This window comes from Antechinus flavipes, chromosome 6 (assembly GCF_016432865.1).
Source record: "Antechinus flavipes isolate AdamAnt ecotype Samford, QLD, Australia chromosome 6, AdamAnt_v2, whole genome shotgun sequence".
NCBI classification, from domain to species: Eukaryota; Metazoa; Chordata; class Mammalia; order Dasyuromorphia; family Dasyuridae; genus Antechinus; species Antechinus flavipes.
The window spans coordinates 254,049,751-254,067,456 of NC_067403.1; the positions used below are offsets into that span (position 1 = coordinate 254,049,751).

Genomic DNA, 17,706 nt, shown 5'->3' on the forward strand with positions numbered 1-17,706 from the left:
AAGGTCTGCTTTGGTCCTCGGGCAGCGGCCCCGCGGTCCCTTCCCCTTTGAGTTGCTTCCTGTTCTCGGGGGTGGGAGGCTTCCCCTCTAGTGTGGTGGAGTGATCCTGGAGGGTGGGCAGAGTAAAGCGAGAGCCCCGGCTGTCCCGGGGCGGGGAGTCAATCACGGTCGTTGACGGCTCAGAGGGCTGCTCCGAGCGTCCCGATTTCGCCCTGGCCCCTCGAGGAGCCCGGACCTCAGGCTCTGCCGTGACTCAGGGGAGTCCCTGGGTTGTATAAAGCCTCCAAAGAGATGTCTCTGTGATACAACCATTAAGTGCCAACTGTATACCAAGCACTGGGCCAGGCTGGGGTTACACAGGGGCAAAGACAGTCTGACACTGGGAACAAGCTGGCCGGCCCCAGAGCGGGGCGGGGGTGGGTCTTGTTTCACTTCTCACTTGGGGATGGGAGGTCAGAGGTCAGCAGGGAGGCTGGACAAAGAAGGGAAGAAACGGAGCTTCAGAATGGGAGAGCGCATCCACGGTTGGTCTTTGTTCCTAGCCAAGCACTTCCAGTGAAGAGCCGTATTCCAGCTTAGAAGGGTCCAGGGTCTTCATGGTGGGCCTGCTCTTGCCCCAGAGGAAGACGTTGGGGCAGATGACCCTCCGCTCTGGAGAAGACTCTGGCTCAGAAGCTTCGGGCAGAGTTCCCGTCCCTGGGGCCCTTGGGCAGCTGCTCCCAAGCCAATGGGAGACCAAACCACCAGCAGCATCGGCACAGCCAGAATAGCGGTTACCGCTTCTGGTTTAGGCGGCCGCAGTCCCAGGCAGAGGCTGGGAATTGTTCCCTCCCCTCCATTTCCCAGCTCAGACCAATTCCCCACCTAATCAAGCCTCACCCGGAGTATTCCCTGGGGGGCAGGGGTAGGGGAACAGAACTGCTCCGGAACTGTTCTGGAAGTCAGTCCGGAACCCGGCCATCAGAAAGCAGGCAAAGGATTTCTATACACGGTCTACGCCAGCTTGTGCCCATCCAGGGGCCATGGCGTGGAACACCCAAGAAGATGGTTTCATCGGGCAAACGCAGACCCAGAACACCGGGTTCTCCTGCCACTGACTTGTTTGTTCCCGGCCTTTTTTGGGGACGGGGTCAACGGGCCAGTTTTTTTACTGCCTTGATGGGTTGTTATTCAGAAGCATGAATGAAACCGGCCCCAGTCCCTCCTGAAATGAGGAAGTGGGCCAAGGGGGACAGTGCGGCGATGGAGGCAGGGCCTTCTCCAGCCCGCCATCCCAGAAGGAAATCTGGTCCCCGGGCTTCTCATCGTAAGAGTGGGGTGGGGCGGGGCGGACGTATGTGTGTACACGTGTGCCAGGCCCACTTTCCTCAGCAGACAGTTGAGCTGTCTCTGGAGGCCCCCCCTCCCACCGTCCCCCCTTACGCCCCCCCCGCCCACCTGGGAAAAAGTCTCATTTTGTAGCTCTTATCAATATTTATTGACAAACAAACTGGAGAATTAAAAAGGGGAGACCTAGCAGTGACACAGGAATAGGGGCAAGCGAGATGAGGGAAAGAAAAGAACAGCTGAGAACAGAATAAGCTAGACCACAGGAACACTCGTGGGGCTGGGCTGGCCCAGCCGGGACCAGGAGACAGACAGGTGAGCTGGCTCCCCCACAGCAGCAGGCATCAACGGGGGGCTCCAGGAACAGGAATAAGTAACACTTCTGGCTACAGACAACACAAAATAAAACTTCACTCTTTATCATAAAAAGGAGAACAAAGAACAAGGATCCCAAATGGCGAGAACTCGGCATCCCAGCCGGTGACAGTTAAGTGTCAGTCCTACAAAGCTTTGGCTTCCGAGAGGGCGATGGCGCCGGCGGCCCCGGCGCGGTCAAGGTGGAGACTTCCCGGACAAGGGAGACCAGGACTTTCTCAGCCCTTGTTCACAGTCTAACGCTGGCCCCAGGCCAGAGGAGGAGGAAGCAAGGGAGAGGGGCGGGGAGCGCGGGAGTCACTTGAGGAAGGCCACCTCGGGGATCTTGCCGCCAGCCTGCAGAGACAGGAGGGAGCAGGGGCCTGCTGAGACGCTCTGCAGAGACCCAAAGCCTCCGAGCCCACCCCCCAACCTGCCACTTGGGGCTCCCTCTGCGATGCCCGTTCTGGGGCCAGCGCAGGCGCCTCCGGCCTACCTTGAGCTGCGTGAAGACCTGCGCCGCTCTAGCGAAGTCCCAGTCGTTGTCCTGAAGGCACCTGCCGGAGGAGAAGAGCGATGCAGCGAGCCCCGGACACTGACCCAGGGCCCGCGCCCCCTGGCCCGAGCACCCACGTGACACACTCGGACCCCGCGATCGCCTCCCGGCCCATCGCACTCACTTCTGTGACCATTCCAGGTTCATGCCAGACTGAGTCGAGAAGGTTTGTAACATCTCTTGCTGTTCTGGGGAGAGAGTGGGCACGGGGCTGGAGGAGGGGGTGGGGGCCGGCATGGCGAAGGCTCGGCGGATTTCATCGGTGGTGGCGTTGCGGATGAAGAGCTTATCGTTCACGATACAGAGCCTGAAAGACGACAGGGCGTCGGATCCCGAGCCCTGAAGCCCCGGCCCCGGCCCCACCCCAGAGCCAGGACAGCCCGGGCCACGGCGGCCCTTACCTGGCAGCATTGTTCGAGGGGACAGCGATGAACACCCGGGAGAACGCTCGCACAGAGTCACGAGATTTCCCGTCCACTGTAGGGGAAAAAGCCAGGTTCCAATCAAGACTCTTGGAGGCCAAGGTTCAAAGGAGAAAGGTTGGGAGGGGTAAAAGCACAAAGGGCAGCTCACCTTCCTTAAAGACCCCGTGCACAGCAAAGCACAGCAGCGTTTCCTGAAAGACAGAGGGGGATGGGTGTGCAGAAAGCTGGGCTGGGGGCTCCAGTCCCTCCCTGACCACGGGGCTCAGAGGCTGCTCCCTCCTGGCACTCCCACCTCTGGGCCCGGGGGCTCACCGTCTGGGCGCAGATGTCCACCACGAAGGAGTTCACGTCATGCAGGGTCTTGGGAAGCTCGTTGAGGAAGGCCACGACATTGAGGCGCGTGTGTTTTAGGAGCCGGAACCGCAGCGCTGAGGGCCACAGAGAGGGTGCTGCTGGAGGCCCGCCCCGCCGAACCCCGCCCCCTGCCCTCCCCACCCAGCCCCCCTCCCCCACTCACTGGGGTCCTTGAGCTTCTTCACGTTCCTACTGTCTTTGAAGTACTCGCTCATGTTGCCCCTAGGACAGGCAAGCGGAGGGGGGCTGTGACGCAGGCGGGAGCCGCACCTCCCATCCCCGCAAAGCCGCCCCGACGGGGCACTCACCGAGAGGGGTTCTGGCTGGTGAAGGGGATGCTGAGGGAGCAGCAAGCCTGGTCGTGGTAGGCGTCCAGCAGCCCCTGCCTGTCCCCAGAGTCATACACAGAGTAATACCTGCAGAGGCAGGAAGGGCGTCAGAGCGCCCCAGCCCCCCCTCCGCTCCCCCCCGCCCCCCTGCTCCCGCCCCGACACTCACTGCTGCAGGAAGTACAGGACCATGGCCTTCAGGTTTTCTGATCCAAAGTAGCTGCCCTGCGAGGCGCCCAGAGAGAGAATGCGTGGGTGGGGCCCTGGACCCCCCATTGTCCCTCCCCGTCCCTCTCTGGCCCCTCCCCCCATCCCGTACCTTGCAGGGTGGGAGAGTAGTGGGAGCTTCCACGTCAAAGGCAATTGGGGGGGGCAACTCATGGCCGTCCTGGGGGAGGCAAGGCAAGAGTGAGGGTCTGAACTCTGGATTCTGTGGGAACGAACAGGACACAGGAGGGGAGCTGAGGGCCGGACGGAGAGTGGGGGGCTGGGGGACAGAGAGAAAGCGGGGACCAGAAGGAAGAGGAGAAGGTTCCCAGGCCCGGGGTTAGCGAGCGCAAGCGGGGAGCCCCGAAGCCGGCCCAACTCACCAGCCGCAGCAGCTTGGGGAAGTGTTCCCGGATGGCGCTGTCAAGAACGGGACAGGAGTGAGCGACACCTCAGAGCCGCCATGTCGCCAGGGCCGCTCTAGGAGCAAACACACCGAGACCCCAGGCACGGCCCGCCCTGTCCTGGGCCCTGCGGGCGGGGGACCCCGCTGCTCACGTCCCTAGCGTACGCTCGACTACCTAGCCCTGAAGCCCAGCCTCCTTGCTGACTGTCCCCCTTGCTGAGTGCGTGGGAAGCCATCGCTACTCCCAGACGAGGGGCTCCCTTCTCTTACCTTCCTCATACTCACCTGTGCAGCCCGGGGGAGGGGGAAAGGGGGTGGGAGCCCAGGGACCCAGCTGCCTCAGATGATGTCCAGCACGGCCGTGAGGCCCAGCCTGGGCCAAGACATACCAGGGGGTGGGACAGATGTCGAGGAACACAGCGAGAGGCTGGGGAGGGGGGAGGAGCAGAGCGAAGGGGGCGCGGCGGGACAGCAGGGGGGGGAGGAGGGGGAGGGGGGTCTGGTTGCCTAACACAGGCCTCTGCCGGGGCTGCCCTCTGCCCTACGGTCCAGGGGAAAGGAAGACTAAAGCTTCCGCCGCGCCTCGGCGCTGCCACCGGGCTGGGTCTCTGCCCTCTGCCTGGGTCCGAATCTGAGCCGGGCACGGGGAGTGGAGCGGCCACGGGGGTGGGAGACGCCCAAAGTCAGGCCCTGCAAAGCTGGGGGGGTGGGGGTCTCTGCCCCACCTCTGTTGGCCCCCAAATTCTCTCCTGCCGGCCCCTGTGCGACTGTGCCTGTCTTAGGTTGTTCCTCCCTTGAGGAATCTTACCCGTCTCTGGCTAACCAGCCATCTTCCGGGGCCGAGCAAGGGGTGGGACGTGTGCAAGTGAGGGAGGGTCTGCGCCCCCGAGGGGGGGGTCATCTCCCCAGTGGCCTGTGCCCCCATAGCTTCCACCCCTGGCTCCTGTCCTGGGCTCCAGGCAGCCCGCGGGCTGTGGGCCCAGCAAAGGTGACAGACTGCGTGAGGGAACGGGGCCGCGTCGCGCCTCCGCGCGGGCCCGAAGGACGGGCGCGCCCAGCTAGGGAAAGTCGGCCTGTCGGAGCAGGCAGGCGTCGGCGGTACGAGCCCCAGCCCCGCCACGGGGCTCTGCTCTCGGCACCGGGTGCGTTAAGGGGACCGGGGGGCCGAGGGTCCCCAGGGCACTACAGGAAGGGGTCCCCGCTCCCTCCCCGGAGCAGAGGATGCAGAGGGAAGACACTGGAAGAGGCCATGTGCTAAAGGGGAGAAGCAACAGACGGGGGAGGGGCAGGAAACCTTCAAGCCAACCAGACAGACACAGACGAGTACCACAGGGAGTGAGTGGGGTGGGCTCCTCGCTCAGAGGGCAGCTGAATCCGGGTCCGGGCTCCACTCTCGCAGGCTGGGCCTCCTCGGGACAAACTATCTCATCCCCCCGGGGGGGCCGGTCCCCAGGAGGGGAATCAGGGGCTGGCACTGACCTAATGTAGGAGGACTGGTCCCGGAAAGCGTCACAGAGCGGGTTCCCTACGAGCCACAGCTCGTCCAGCTTCAGCCTCTTCACCTTGTCCAGCTCTCGCTCAGTCTTCAGCTGCAGGAGAAGCAGACGGGGGACCCTGGGGCTCTCCCAAGCCGGGCCCCAAGGCGCACCCCCCCCCCCCACCCCCCCAACTCTCCGGCTCTCACCTCATTCCCAGAAAGGTTCAGGATCTTGAGATTTGGCGCCTTCTGCACAATCTCTGAAAAATCGTCCAGCCGGTACAGCCGGTTGTTGCTCAGATTCAACGACAGCAGCTGGTGGGGGGGGAACGAGACAATCAGTGAGGGGAAGGGGGGGAGCACGGGGAGCAGGGGCCTGGCCCAGCCTCCCCCCTCCCCCCAGGGGCTGCAGGGCCCACCTCGGGGATGTTTTCCTCGATGATCCGGAGGGCAGCAGACATGCAGTTTCTTCTATTTAGGATGACGTCGATGTTCTGGGCAACCAAGTCTGTAGGTGTGGAGGACAAAGGAACAGGCATTCAAACAAGGGTTGGCCCGGAGACCCCCCAGCCACCGTGCGCCTGCCAGGGGCCATACCTGGGTCTGTGCGCAGGCCCTTCAGGTCCAGGGCCTGCTGGGAACCATCATAGCGCTTGCTCATGACAAACTGCAGGAAAGGAAAAGATGGCAGAGTCAGAGCCATAAGAAGCAAGTCTCAGACTTGGGGAGGGAGAGACTGGCACCAGGGCCGCGAAGGCGGCAGCAAGGGCAAGAGACGGGCAGGAGGAGGGGCACGATGCCTCCGGACCTCACCTTGAGCTGCTCCACCTGCTCAGGCTTGAGATCATTCTGCACCCACTGGGGAGGAGCGGATGGGTTGATTATGACTGATATCTGCAGGGAGGGCACAAAAGGGGCAGTCAGCACTCCTCTACCCTCAGTGCTCCAGGGTCCTATGGCTGGCACCCCGAAAGCCCTTCCTACCCTTCCCAGTGCTCCAGGGTCCTATGGCTGGCACCCCAAAAGCCCTTCCTACCCTTCTGTTTTCTCGGTCCAGAATCTTGTGGTTCACGGCCTTGATGGCGGACGCTGTGCTGGCATCCTCCACAAAGAACTGGGCCCGGGTGTTCTCATAGTGAAACTGGGGAGGGGACAGGCAGAGACCAGAGTCTGACATCACTGATTCCTTCTCCAAAGTCTCTTCTCATGGCCCCCCCAACAAGACATCGGACAGAACCTCAGAATGGAGAATTCTCCAAACCCACCGAGGAAGGCGCCCTCCCACCCCAGCCCGCGGCCATTATGAATCAGCTCTAATAGCCCCGATTGTGCCCTCTATGCCCCGACATTCCCGTCATCTGAGGCCAGAATGACTTAAGCCTCTTCCACAACTGTCATCCGGGCTGGAAGGCAGCTGCCTAGGGGTACAGGGGCGGTGTTTAATGGCTGCTCGTGCCCAAGCCCGCAGCCCGGCAGAGAGGATCCAGCGGCAGGCCCGTACCTCCACAGGATTGAAGGGGACATTGCATTTGCTCTGGATTGAGTTCAGCAGCCACGTCTTGTCATACTTCCGGCCATAAGGGATCTGGGGAGGTTTGAAGGAGAAAGAGGAATTAGGGGAGCAGAACGGGCCACTTCTGCAGGGCTCCAGGACTCTGATAAGACTTAAACAGCCAATTTAACAGCATTGCTCTTTTTATGCCCAAAGGCGCGCTCTTCCAAACTCAAGGGCCCTGGAGATCCCCCCAAGCCCAGGGGACCTTCCTGGTCGGGGAGCACAGAGACCTCGCTGGGCGGACCCCGCTCTGCACCCAGGAATGGCACTCACTGTGATCCTGAACCAGTTTTTGGAGGCTGCGTCCAGGCTGGAGCCAGGGGTGCTTCCTCTGTCCTGGCCGGGCCTGTCTCGGCGCACGGTGACATGAATCCTGTCTCGATCGTGCCAGTTGTCTCCTCCCCTCCGGTTAGGTCGTGAGTTGTAAGGTGCGCTGCGGAAAAAGGAAGGAACGAGCGGCTTAGGTGGCCCCTTTCCAGGGGCTCAGACTCTCTGCACAGCCACTGGTCGGGGACCAAGCACTGCGCAAGTGGCGGATGCTTAATCAACACCTGTTGGATGGTCAGAAGGAGCGTCACTAACTGGGGGAGGGTCAGGGCACATTCAGCAGCCTAGGACTAATTTCAGAAAGAAATGGCAACTAACCTCTCGCCCCTGGGGGAGGGGGTCAGCTAGGGGAGGAGATCTGCTTCCTCCTTCCTTCTGCTGGGAGTGGGTACTTACTACCGGGATCGGGGGCCATCCTGGGCGTCACTCATGGCCACATCGCCGTCATCCTCCTCCAGGCGTGGGGCTCGGGGACCAGGGCCGCCACGGTTCCGGGGCCGGGAATTAGTCTCACCATATTTCCATCGGAAGGGGCCCCGGCCTTTCTTCCGTCTTTGGGGGAAACTACCCCCAACGCGGTCATCGTGCTCTGGAGGGAGGAACAGAGATACAAATCAGAAACCAAAAGAAGAACTCCTCAACAAAGCACTTACTGGTTGCAAACGCACTCTCTGAAGGCAGCTGAACACGCTGGAGACCAGAGGATCCACGACAATGCCATTTCTAACAGGTGTTCCACCATGAGGGGCAAAATGCTCTGACTCAAATGGAGGCTGAATTAAGGAGGAAAGACTAGAGGAGCAGGGACCGAATCCTTGGGAGGACAACACAAGATTATGTGTTGTATCAACTGTGATGAACTCGTGTCTTCTCAGCAATGAATTCAGGATAATTCCAATAGATTTGGGATGGGAAAATGCCATCTGCAGCCAGAGAGAATGGTGGAGACTGAATGGGGATTGAAGCACAGTCTTTTCACCAATTTTTTTTGGGGGGTCCTTTTTTTGTCTACCCCTCGCCCCCCCCATCGGTCTAATTTTTCTTGCAGAACAAAACAAACACGGAAATGTGCTTAAAAGGCTTGGACGTGTATAACCTATAGCAGATTGTTTGCCGTCTTGGGGAGGAAGAAAAAAGTCGGAAGACAAAATCATCCGAAAGAACAACAGAGTAGGGCGAGAACAGAGGACAAGCTCCAGTTCTGATGAAGCGGCTGGGCCAAAGGCTAAGGAAGCTCAGCCGGAAATCCTTCTAGAGCTGAAAGTCCGATGCTGTGAGGGTCTGCAATGTAAAATCTATGAACTAAGGAAAGCTGGATGGGTCACATAGGAGGTGCCAACGATGACATCTTGGGTGTCAGAAACTTCAATGGACGGCAACGGGTGAATCTAATTCTGGTGATCAGTACGTAGATTATTGGGGGCGTGAATCCCTTAGAAGAAATGGAACAGCCCTCACATCAACAAAAGGGTGACTCCTGGGATATAATCTCCAAAACAATCTCAAACTATCTGTTTGAATCCAAGGCAAACTGTTCAACATCATAGTATTACAAATCTATGCTCCAAACACCGATGCTGAAAGAGTCAAAAGTGATCAGTTCTATGAAGACTTTACTATCTTCTAGAAATAACGCCCCCCCCCCCCGCCCCCATTCATGTCACATTTATCACCGGGGAATTGAATGCTAAAGTAGGGAATCAAAAAATAATTGGAATAAGAGGCAAGTGTGGCCTTGGAATACAAAATGAAGCAGGGCAGAAACTAACAGTTTTATCGTGATAACTTGCTGGTCATAGCAAACATTCTTTTTCAACAACTCAAGCGCTAACTCTACACATGGACATTGCCAGATGGTCAAAACTAAAATTAAATAAGACCTGGAGCTGACTGTGGCTCATATCATAAGCGTTTTACTGAAGAATAACATTAAAGCCTTTGACTGCATGGATCACAATAAAATGTGGCAAGTCCAAAAAGATGGGAGCTTGTCTCCTGAGGAAAAGAAGCAACACTTAAAACCTGAACTTGGAACAACAAACTGGTTTAAGATTAGGAAAAGAGTAGAGGCAAGACTACTATGGGCCAGAACTTGAAACAAGGTAGCTAAGTCACTGGAATTGATAGACACAATGCTTATGTACTTAGTACCTATTAGAGTTCACACCTTTAAGAGAGCATATATAAGGAGGAGGAGTTCCCACAAGCCCACTCTCTCGGAAGCAGAGTCAGATTCATTCCATTTTCCACCGTTGTGCTGGCTGGAGGCTTTGGATTCAGAGGGAGCTAGAGGCTAAAGCTGGAAGAGACAAAAGGACTAGTGGCAAGAGCTCTTGGAACCAAGGAGAGAGACAGGCCTCTAAGAAAGCTAACTGAGCCCAAGGAAGGACACGACTTGGATGGAGAAAATAAAGGATTTGGACTTTAACTCCTGGCTGCATTTGAGGCGATTATTACTCTGAACTAAAACAAAGGCTGCCTCCAGAAACTCCCCAAGAAACCTGTTCCCGGAGAACATTATATTTTAGAGAAGAAAATATTACACAAGACTATATAATATCTACTTTACTTAACTTATATGTAGAGTACATCATGCAAAACGCCAGGCTAGATGAATCAAAAGCTGGAATTAAGCTTGCTGGGAGATGTACCACTGTGATTGCAGAAAGTGAAAGGGAATTAAGAAGCCTCTTGATGAGGGGGAAAGAGGAGCGCATAAAAGCTGGCTTGAAGCCATTCTCCAATTGATAAATGGTCAAAGGATAAGAATAGACAATTTTCAGATGAAGAAATTGAAACTATTTCTAGTCATATGAAAAGATGCTTTAAATCACTATTGATCAGAGAAATGCAAATTAAGACACCTCTGAGATACCACTACACACCTCTAAGATTGGCTAGAATGACAGGAAAAGATAATGACGAATGTTGCAGGGGATGTGGGAAAACTGGGACACTGATACATTGTTGATGGGAGTTGTGAACGTATCCAACCATTCTGGAGAACAATTTGGAACTATGCTCAAAAAGCTATCAAACTGTGCATCCTCTTTTACCCAGTAGTGTTTCTACTGGGTTTGTATCCCAAAGAGATCTTAAAGAAGGGAAAGAGACCTGTATGTGCAAGAATGTTTGTAGCAGAAACTGGAAACTAAGTAGATGCCCATCAGTTGGAGAATGGCTGAATAAATTGTGGTATATGAATGTTATGGAATATTATTGTTCTGTAAGGAATGACCAGCAGGATGAATACAGAGAGGCTTGGAGAGACTTACATGAACTGATGCTGGGTGAAATGAGCAGAACCAGGAGATCATTATATACTTCAACATGATACTATATGAGGATGTATTCTGATGGAAGTGGATTTCTTTGACAAAGAGAAGATCTAACTCAGTTCCAACTGATCAAGGATGGACAGAAGCAGCTACACCCAAAGAAAGAACACTGGGATATGAATGTAAACTATTTGCATTTTTGTTTTGCTTCCCGGGTTATTTTTACCTTCTGAATCCAATTCTCCCTGGGCAACAAGAGAACTGTTCGGTTCTGCAAACATATATTGTATCTAGGATATACTGCAACATATTTAACATATATAGGACTGCTTGCCATCTAGGGGAGGGGGTGGAGGGAGGGGAAAAATCGGAACAGAAGCGAGTGCAAGGGATAATGTTGTAAAAAAAAAAAAATTACCCTGGCATGGGTTCTGTCAATAAAAAAGGTTATTATAAAAAAAAAATAACTTTTTTTAAAAAAAAGATTATACGATGATCAATTCTGATGGACGTGGCTCTCAAACCAGTTCCATTTGTTCAGTGATGAAGAGAGAGTCAGCTACACCCAGAGAGAGGATCGTGGGGGCTGAATGTGGAACACAACATAGCATTTTCACTCTTTCTGTTGATGTCTGCTTCCATTTTGTTTTCCTTCTCAGGTTTTTTTTCTTTCTAGATCTGATTTTTCTTGTACAACAGGATAACTGTTTAAATATGCATACATATGTTGGATTTAATATATATTTTAACATATTTAACATGTATTGGACTACCTGCCATCTGGGGGAGGGGGTGGAGGGAAGGAGGGGAAAATTTGGAACAGAAAGTTTTGCAAGGGTCAATGTTGAAAAATTACCCATGCGTGTTTTGTAAATAAAAAGCTTTAATTAAAAAAAAAAAACTCATCAAGTTTAACATTAAAGAAAAAATAGGATCTTGACAACTGGCCCCATAACTTCCTGGCAAATAGAAGAAAAGGAAGCAACATCCGATTTTATATTCTGGGGCTCAAGGATCACTGCAGACAGTGATTGCAGCCATGAAATTGAGAGATGCTCGCTCCTTGGAAGGAAAGCAGACTAAAGAGCAGAGACAGCACCTTATTGACAGAGGGCTGTGGAATCAAAGCTTTGGCTTTTCCAGTAGCAATGTCTGGCTGTGAGAAATGGATTAGAAGGAAAGCTGAATGCTGCAGAGAGGCCTTTGGACAAGCAGATCCGAATCGGTCGATACTTAGATTAATTCAAGCAACTCGCCGGAAGATCAAATAGTGAAGCTTTGGCCACAGAAGATGGGAGCCAATGAGCTCGGACAGACTTCTGGAGAGAGTGGAGGACAGAAGTCTGGCGAGCTGTGGCTCGTGGGTCACAAAAAGTAGGACCAAATGACTGCACGACCAAGAACTATTTCCCAAAAGATAAATGGTACAAGAACAGGCACTTTTCAAAGGAAGAGATCCAAGCTCTTCGAAGGGATAAAACTGTCTCTTGTGCTTCTCTGTTCCCCATCATGTAGCAGAGAGTGAGGGACACAGAGCTAGGCGCTTCATAAACGCTTGCCTGACTCTCAACAAGGAACTTCTCCTGGGAGAGCACCCCCAGGGGCTTGCCACCCTAGGGGTGTGTGCTTTACCAGAACCCCAGCGGGTGAGCGCCAGCCTGGGTCTCTGCAGGGGCAGGGCACCGGTGCCCCACACCACAGTGTTCAGCCTCCCTTCCTCATCTGCCCCCAAGCAGGACTTTCCCCGCAAGGGCCTCCCAGCCAGGCTGATCCCCCTGCTTCCCAAGCATCCCGCTTTATTTTTTCCGTAGATGAGTCCCCACTCCTCACATTTCTAAAAATGCGACCTTTGCCATCCCCTAAGAAGATGCTCCCCCGACTCGGGGAAGCCAAGCACACAAACACTCTGGTGGCAGAACCGGGAAGGAGCCCGAGCGCTCCGGACAGCGTTGGGAATCACGCTGGAAAACCGTCTTTTACACTCCAAAGGTCAGACAGAAAGGCCCTATCCTCCAAATACTCCCAGCGGCCCTGTGAGTGCTGGAAACAGAAAGAGCTGGAACAAAGACTCTGCCCATCAATGCAGGGGTGACTAAACAAACTATGGGGAGGAAGAGAATGGAACATCATGGCACCGGGCGCAACAATGACCAGGAAGAAGCCGGAGAGGCCTGACCCACGCGCAGCAGGTTAGAGGAGGCCCTCGGGCACCCACACCACTGCACCCAGTGTAATTACAAGGACTTCAGGACCGGGGAGGAGGCGTGTCCTGCCACAATAGTGGGGAGCCACAGGGGCCAGACTCTGCCAGCACGAGCAGGAGGGAAGGCTCTGCGGGGAGCAGAGCAGAGTGTGATGGAAAAACAAGTGTCAATTAACTTGACAAACTTGGAAAACCAATCTGCCCCTCTCACCTCCCCCCCAATCCAAAGCCAAAGCCAGACCCATCCCCCTCTCCTTCCTTGGGCCTTGTCTCAGGTGCTGCTCATCTCCTGACAGGCTTCCCAGCCCTTCTCTCTGTGCTACCCCCCCCCAAGGCCTCTGGAAGCTAACTCCCATTATAGTCACCTGGGTCCACGCTTTACCTGCACAGGTAGGCAGGGATCACTGCATCACAGACCCAGAGCTGGAAGGAAGCTCAAAAGCTATTTTACAGAAGAGGAAACAAAGACTCAGAGAAAGAATCTCAACTCAGACCCTTGACTCCAGGGGGTCGCCTTGCCAATGTACTTTGACCAGCTCCTGGGGAGCGCCCCCGGGGCCTTCTCTTTCACCCAGTCACCAGCCTCCGGTGGTCGCCGCCGTGCAGTCTCTGGGGTCCCTGATTCTCCTCTCAAATCCAAGCCCAACCAGGATGGCGGCAATAGGAGCTGCCCTTCCTAGCTGTGAGACCCTGACCAAGTCCCTTACTTCTGACTGGAGACAACAGCGGCCCCAACTTCCTCCTTCCCCAAGCCCCGCCAGCAGCCTTTCTCTCCAGGCCCCTCTGGGGGGTCTGGGCCTTCCCTGCACAAGGGCTGCCCTTCCTCACACCTGGAGCTCTAGGGACTCCCAGGTCCTTTCCTGGCCCCTCCCCCAATACCGAGTCCCTCTGCTGCGGGCTGCTCCCCCAGACACAGAGACGACTCCTTTGGATCTCCTCTGACCGACTGGAGCAGCAGCAGTGCAGTGCCCAGCGCCCAGGGCCGGGATTCCCCGGGACAAGTGTTCTTTGACCACAGGCCCCAGACCTCAGCCCTCTCATGGGGGCCCAGCCGGGGAAGCCCTCGATCCCCCCCTTCACCCCAACCCCCTTAGCCCTTGGCTCTTTCCGCACCTGCAATTCTCAGGACCCTTTCCCTACGGACCCCCTGCCAAGAACTGCCGTGGGAGTCCCATCTCCCGGTGTCTGCCATCGCGGACCCCCGAGGGAGTCGTGGGGGCACCGGCCTAGGTCCGAGGGCCCTCCGCAAGACCAGCTTCTACGCCAGCTCCTCGCGGCGCTTAGCCTCCATCTCCCACAGGCGGTTTAGGCGGGTTGGGCCGCGCCGGGCCCCCTCCCCTTCCAAGCCAAGCCGCGGTCTTCTCCCCGCTGGCTGGATGCTGTGCCCCCGGACTCGGGCCCCTCGCGGAGATTCAGACCGCACCAAAGATGCGACAAGAAAACACGCACAAGAGGCCACGCGTGGCCGCCCTTCGGTGCCTTCCTGGAGGCTGGCACGCGTGCTCTCGTTTCCCTGGGGAAACTGAGTTACCGGTTTCAAGGTCACTAAGGGTGGGGTGAGCCTTAGGACACCCCCCCTTTGGGGGGCTCCCCCCCGCGGCCGCCCCTCCCCCGCCTCCCGTTCCGGGGAGAAGCGAAAAGCACCCGCGCCAGGGCCGCCCCTCCCCCAGCCCGGACGCTCCCGGTGGGAGGCACGCGGTCCCGGGGGTGGGGAGCTCGAGTCCCACGGTTATGGCGCGCCCCTGGCCTCGAGCCTGCGCGCGCGCCCCCACCCGCCGCGCGCGTCCCCGCAGCCTCAGGGGCGCCATTCGCGTCTCGAGGCGCGCCCCCGCCGCCCGCCCCCGAGCGCTCCACCGAGCTCTTGGGCCGGGGGCCTCGGCTTCATCCCTCCCAGGCCCTGACCTCCGCCCACGGCTCGCGGCTCCCGCCTGAGGCCCGAGCCCTGGCACTCACCGATGTACGACTTGCCCTCGTCCGCCATGACGAGCCGGGGGGGGAATCCGGACACCGGCTCCGCCAAACGACGAAGCCCCTCGGCCGCTCCGGAGTGCACTGCGCCTGCGCCTCAGAGCGAGCCGCCACCGCTTCCCCCCCCCTTTCCCGACGCGCCTGCGCACGCCCCCGCCCCGTAGCCGGCCCCCCAGCTCCGTCAGACTGGCTCGGAGCCGCGACGCCAAGCGGACGCAACAATGGAGCTGGGGGACGCCACGCCTGCGCACTCGGTACAGGAGGAGCGGCATGCGCATGCGCCCGCGCGTCCCGCCGGGAAAAGGGCTGGGCCGGCGTCGCAGCCGGCTCCTCCTCCCAGGCCCCGCCCCTCCCCCGACCGCCGGGAACCGGGATATCTCGCCCCAAGCCGGCGAGTTAAGGCTGCGGGGGAACCAGGACAGCCGGGACAGCCTCCGGAGGCCTCTCTACCCTTTTCCTTCCTATCTTTGCCTAGGAGGGTAACCCGAACCTGTCAGTCACCTCCTGTGTGGCGAACACCCGGCTAAACGCCGGGGTTACAAAGATAAGCGTGACCCAGTGCCAGCTGTCAAGCGGCTCGCCTCGGAGGCGGCTGGGGGCGCGCTGAAGTCGGAAAGCCTTGTTCAAATCCGGGCCGCGCCAGCCTGGGCGAGCCGATTCCCTGTCTGCCTCAGTTTCCCCATCTGTGAAGCAGGGCTCGTGATTGTGAAAATCGAGTGATATTTGTGGAGCCCGCTTTCACCCTCCCACGGGGCCGGGCCGGGACTGAGAGGTGGCAAGGGGGACCCGGAGGAGAGTCTGCGCTGGCGCTCGGGGCTCTGCCGGGGCCCCCGTTCCCCTCCGATCCCCGCGGGTCCAGCGCAGACCCCGCAGTGGGAGGCCGGGCCTTGCCAGGCTAAGGTCGCCTCCGCATCTGTGGGATTGAGGCCACGCCCATTCAGGGAATCGCGTGTCTCGTCAAAAACACAACAATCAACCTGGGAAGGGAGACCCTCGGGGTTTCTGGCCAAAACAAACAATCCTGATTTGGCTCACACTGAGCCAATCAGGACCCAGGCCGGGAGCAGCCGGGGCTTGGGCCGGACCTATTGTTGGCCAATCCAGGCCGGTGATTGAGGGCTGAGGCGCGGTCCTAGAGAAAGCCGAGCCGCCTGTTGAGTTTCCCGCGGCATAAGTGCGCGCCTTTGGGCAGCCAGGGTGTGGGCCCCTCCCGGGAAGGGACGGAAGACGGGGCTGTGTGGCCAGTTCCACTTGGGTCCCCTGGGGGGCAGCTGCTCCTGGAGGGTGTTTCTCGAGTTGACTCGAGGCACAGGAGAGGGGGAGGCTCTGGTAGCCAACTTGGCCACACGGGAGCAGAAGGCAGGGAGGACGCGGCCGGCATCCGGCAAGGTAAGTTTGAAGCCGGATTGTGGAAGGCCGTGGGCTCCTCTTGGATCCTCCAGACAAAGGGGAGCAGCCAGGCTGGTCGGGGAGGTGACATGGTGGGATCTGCACTGGAGGAAAGTCACCGGGCCAGCCGTGGGGAGCGGGGTGGGAGAGGGCGACAGGACACCCGACCAGGAGGCTGGCAACAGCCTCGACTGGAGTCGGCCTGGCAGAATTGGCGGGATCTGGCAACTAACGGCTCTGTGGGAAGTTGGGGGGCAGTGAGGAGGTGAGGGGGACTTGGAATCTTGAGACTCTGCTTTCAAGGCTGCAGAACACGCCGTCCTCCCAGCATCTCCTGAAGGCATCACTTGCTGCCGGCCCAAGCCGAGAGCCTCAGCTCCTTGGGCCTGCCCCGAGCGGAGGGCAGGCCCTGCACTCCCTACTTCCAGTCTCCCTGTATGTTCTTTCCCTTTGGATTGGGACCTCTGCGGGTGGGGCCCAGCTTTGTTTCCTCTGTTACCCCCCCTCCCCCAGTTTAGGCCTGGCACGCAGGCATTTAATAAATAAATAATGGCTTTGATTGACCAGGAATGTTGATAGGACATAAAAACAGGACATTTTGGAAGAGGGGCAAGTTGGGGGTGGGGCCGGGCTTCGGAATTGCTCGGAACATTTGCTGATGCTTATTAAGCAGCTGGTGGCTGGCATCGAAGCTCTGGAGAGAAACTGTGCCCTCAAATTGAGATGGACCCCTGAATAACTTCTTGTCCCCTACTTTAAGGCTAAGGAAACAGACCGACGGAGGCGGTCGTCCATCGGGTACTCGAGGCCGCTTTGATCCGTATTTCTAGGCCTGTAGCTCTATCCTTATCCCTGATGAATTACCATCAGATTAGGGAATTTCCAAGCTTCCAATCAGAGAAGTGGGGCACTTGGGAGGGGGGAGAGGGGGAGGAGTCGCTTGAATGCTGAGGGCCCCTGGCCTAAGGGCAGGAGCTGGAAGCAGAGCTGGACAGTGTCAGGTGCTGAAAGTCCTGGCAAAGGAAGAATGGGCCGAAGTGGGAACTGCAATGGGCGACAGCCACAGGGATGGGGCTGGGGCCATGGATCGGGATCCAGCTGAGGAGTCACCCAGGGGAAAGTGGGCAAAGCTAAATGTGCAACAAGGGCAATTCCAACTCCCCCCCTGCCCCAGAGAGAAGCTCAAGAGGTGGGACGAATACCACCAAGGTGGTCAAGCATGTGGGGTCCTAACGGGGAGCTCCATTTCAGCAACAAAATGGGAGGAAGTTGAAAAGGGAGGTCCATGCAAAAGGGAAGATTAACCCTTAGAAATTGCAGCGGGCACCATGGCTGGGGATGGGGACATGGCCCAGGGCCTGGCTGCGAACCAAGGTTGGTTGGTTGGAGAGAACTGGAGCGGGCAAAGGGGCAAGAGGCTGGCCCAAGGCAGCACCCATCCAGCATCATTAGGACTGCAGAGTGGCAGTTGGGGCGGGCGCAGGAAGTGGCGGCAACCTTATGGATGGTTGGAATTATGGTCAAACGAGGAAATGGGCCTGCAGACTTGAAG

At 57.4% G+C, this 17,706-nt stretch overlaps 1 protein-coding gene across 4 annotated transcripts; it reads right to left on the minus strand.

Moving 5' to 3' along the window:
- Positions 1-1,453: 1,453 nt before the first annotated feature.
- Positions 1,454-14,868, minus strand: NXF1 (nuclear RNA export factor 1). Of its 4 annotated transcripts, none has more exons than XM_051966123.1 (21): positions 14,751-14,868; positions 7,713-7,905; positions 7,263-7,422; positions 6,936-7,019; positions 6,471-6,575; positions 6,248-6,328; positions 6,032-6,101; positions 5,854-5,942; positions 5,642-5,749; positions 5,437-5,546; positions 3,935-3,971; positions 3,664-3,732; positions 3,514-3,569; positions 3,324-3,431; positions 3,179-3,237; positions 2,974-3,089; positions 2,810-2,852; positions 2,638-2,713; positions 2,361-2,543; positions 2,177-2,237; positions 1,454-2,037 (listed from the first exon to the last, which is right to left on the minus strand). In XM_051966123.1, the coding sequence occupies exons 1-21, from the start codon at positions 14,776-14,778 to the stop codon at positions 1,999-2,001; spliced, it is 1,875 nt and encodes a 624-aa protein (XP_051822083.1). In that variant the 5' UTR covers positions 14,779-14,868; the 3' UTR covers positions 1,454-1,998. The 4 variants fall into 4 exon arrangements, with proteins under 4 accessions (XP_051822083.1, XP_051822082.1, XP_051822080.1 ...); XM_051966122.1 differs by having other exon boundaries at positions 3,664-3,774; XM_051966120.1 differs by lacking the exon at positions 14,751-14,868 and adding an exon at positions 13,911-14,260 and having other exon boundaries at positions 3,664-3,774.
- Between the last annotated feature and the right edge of the window lie 2,838 nt (positions 14,869-17,706).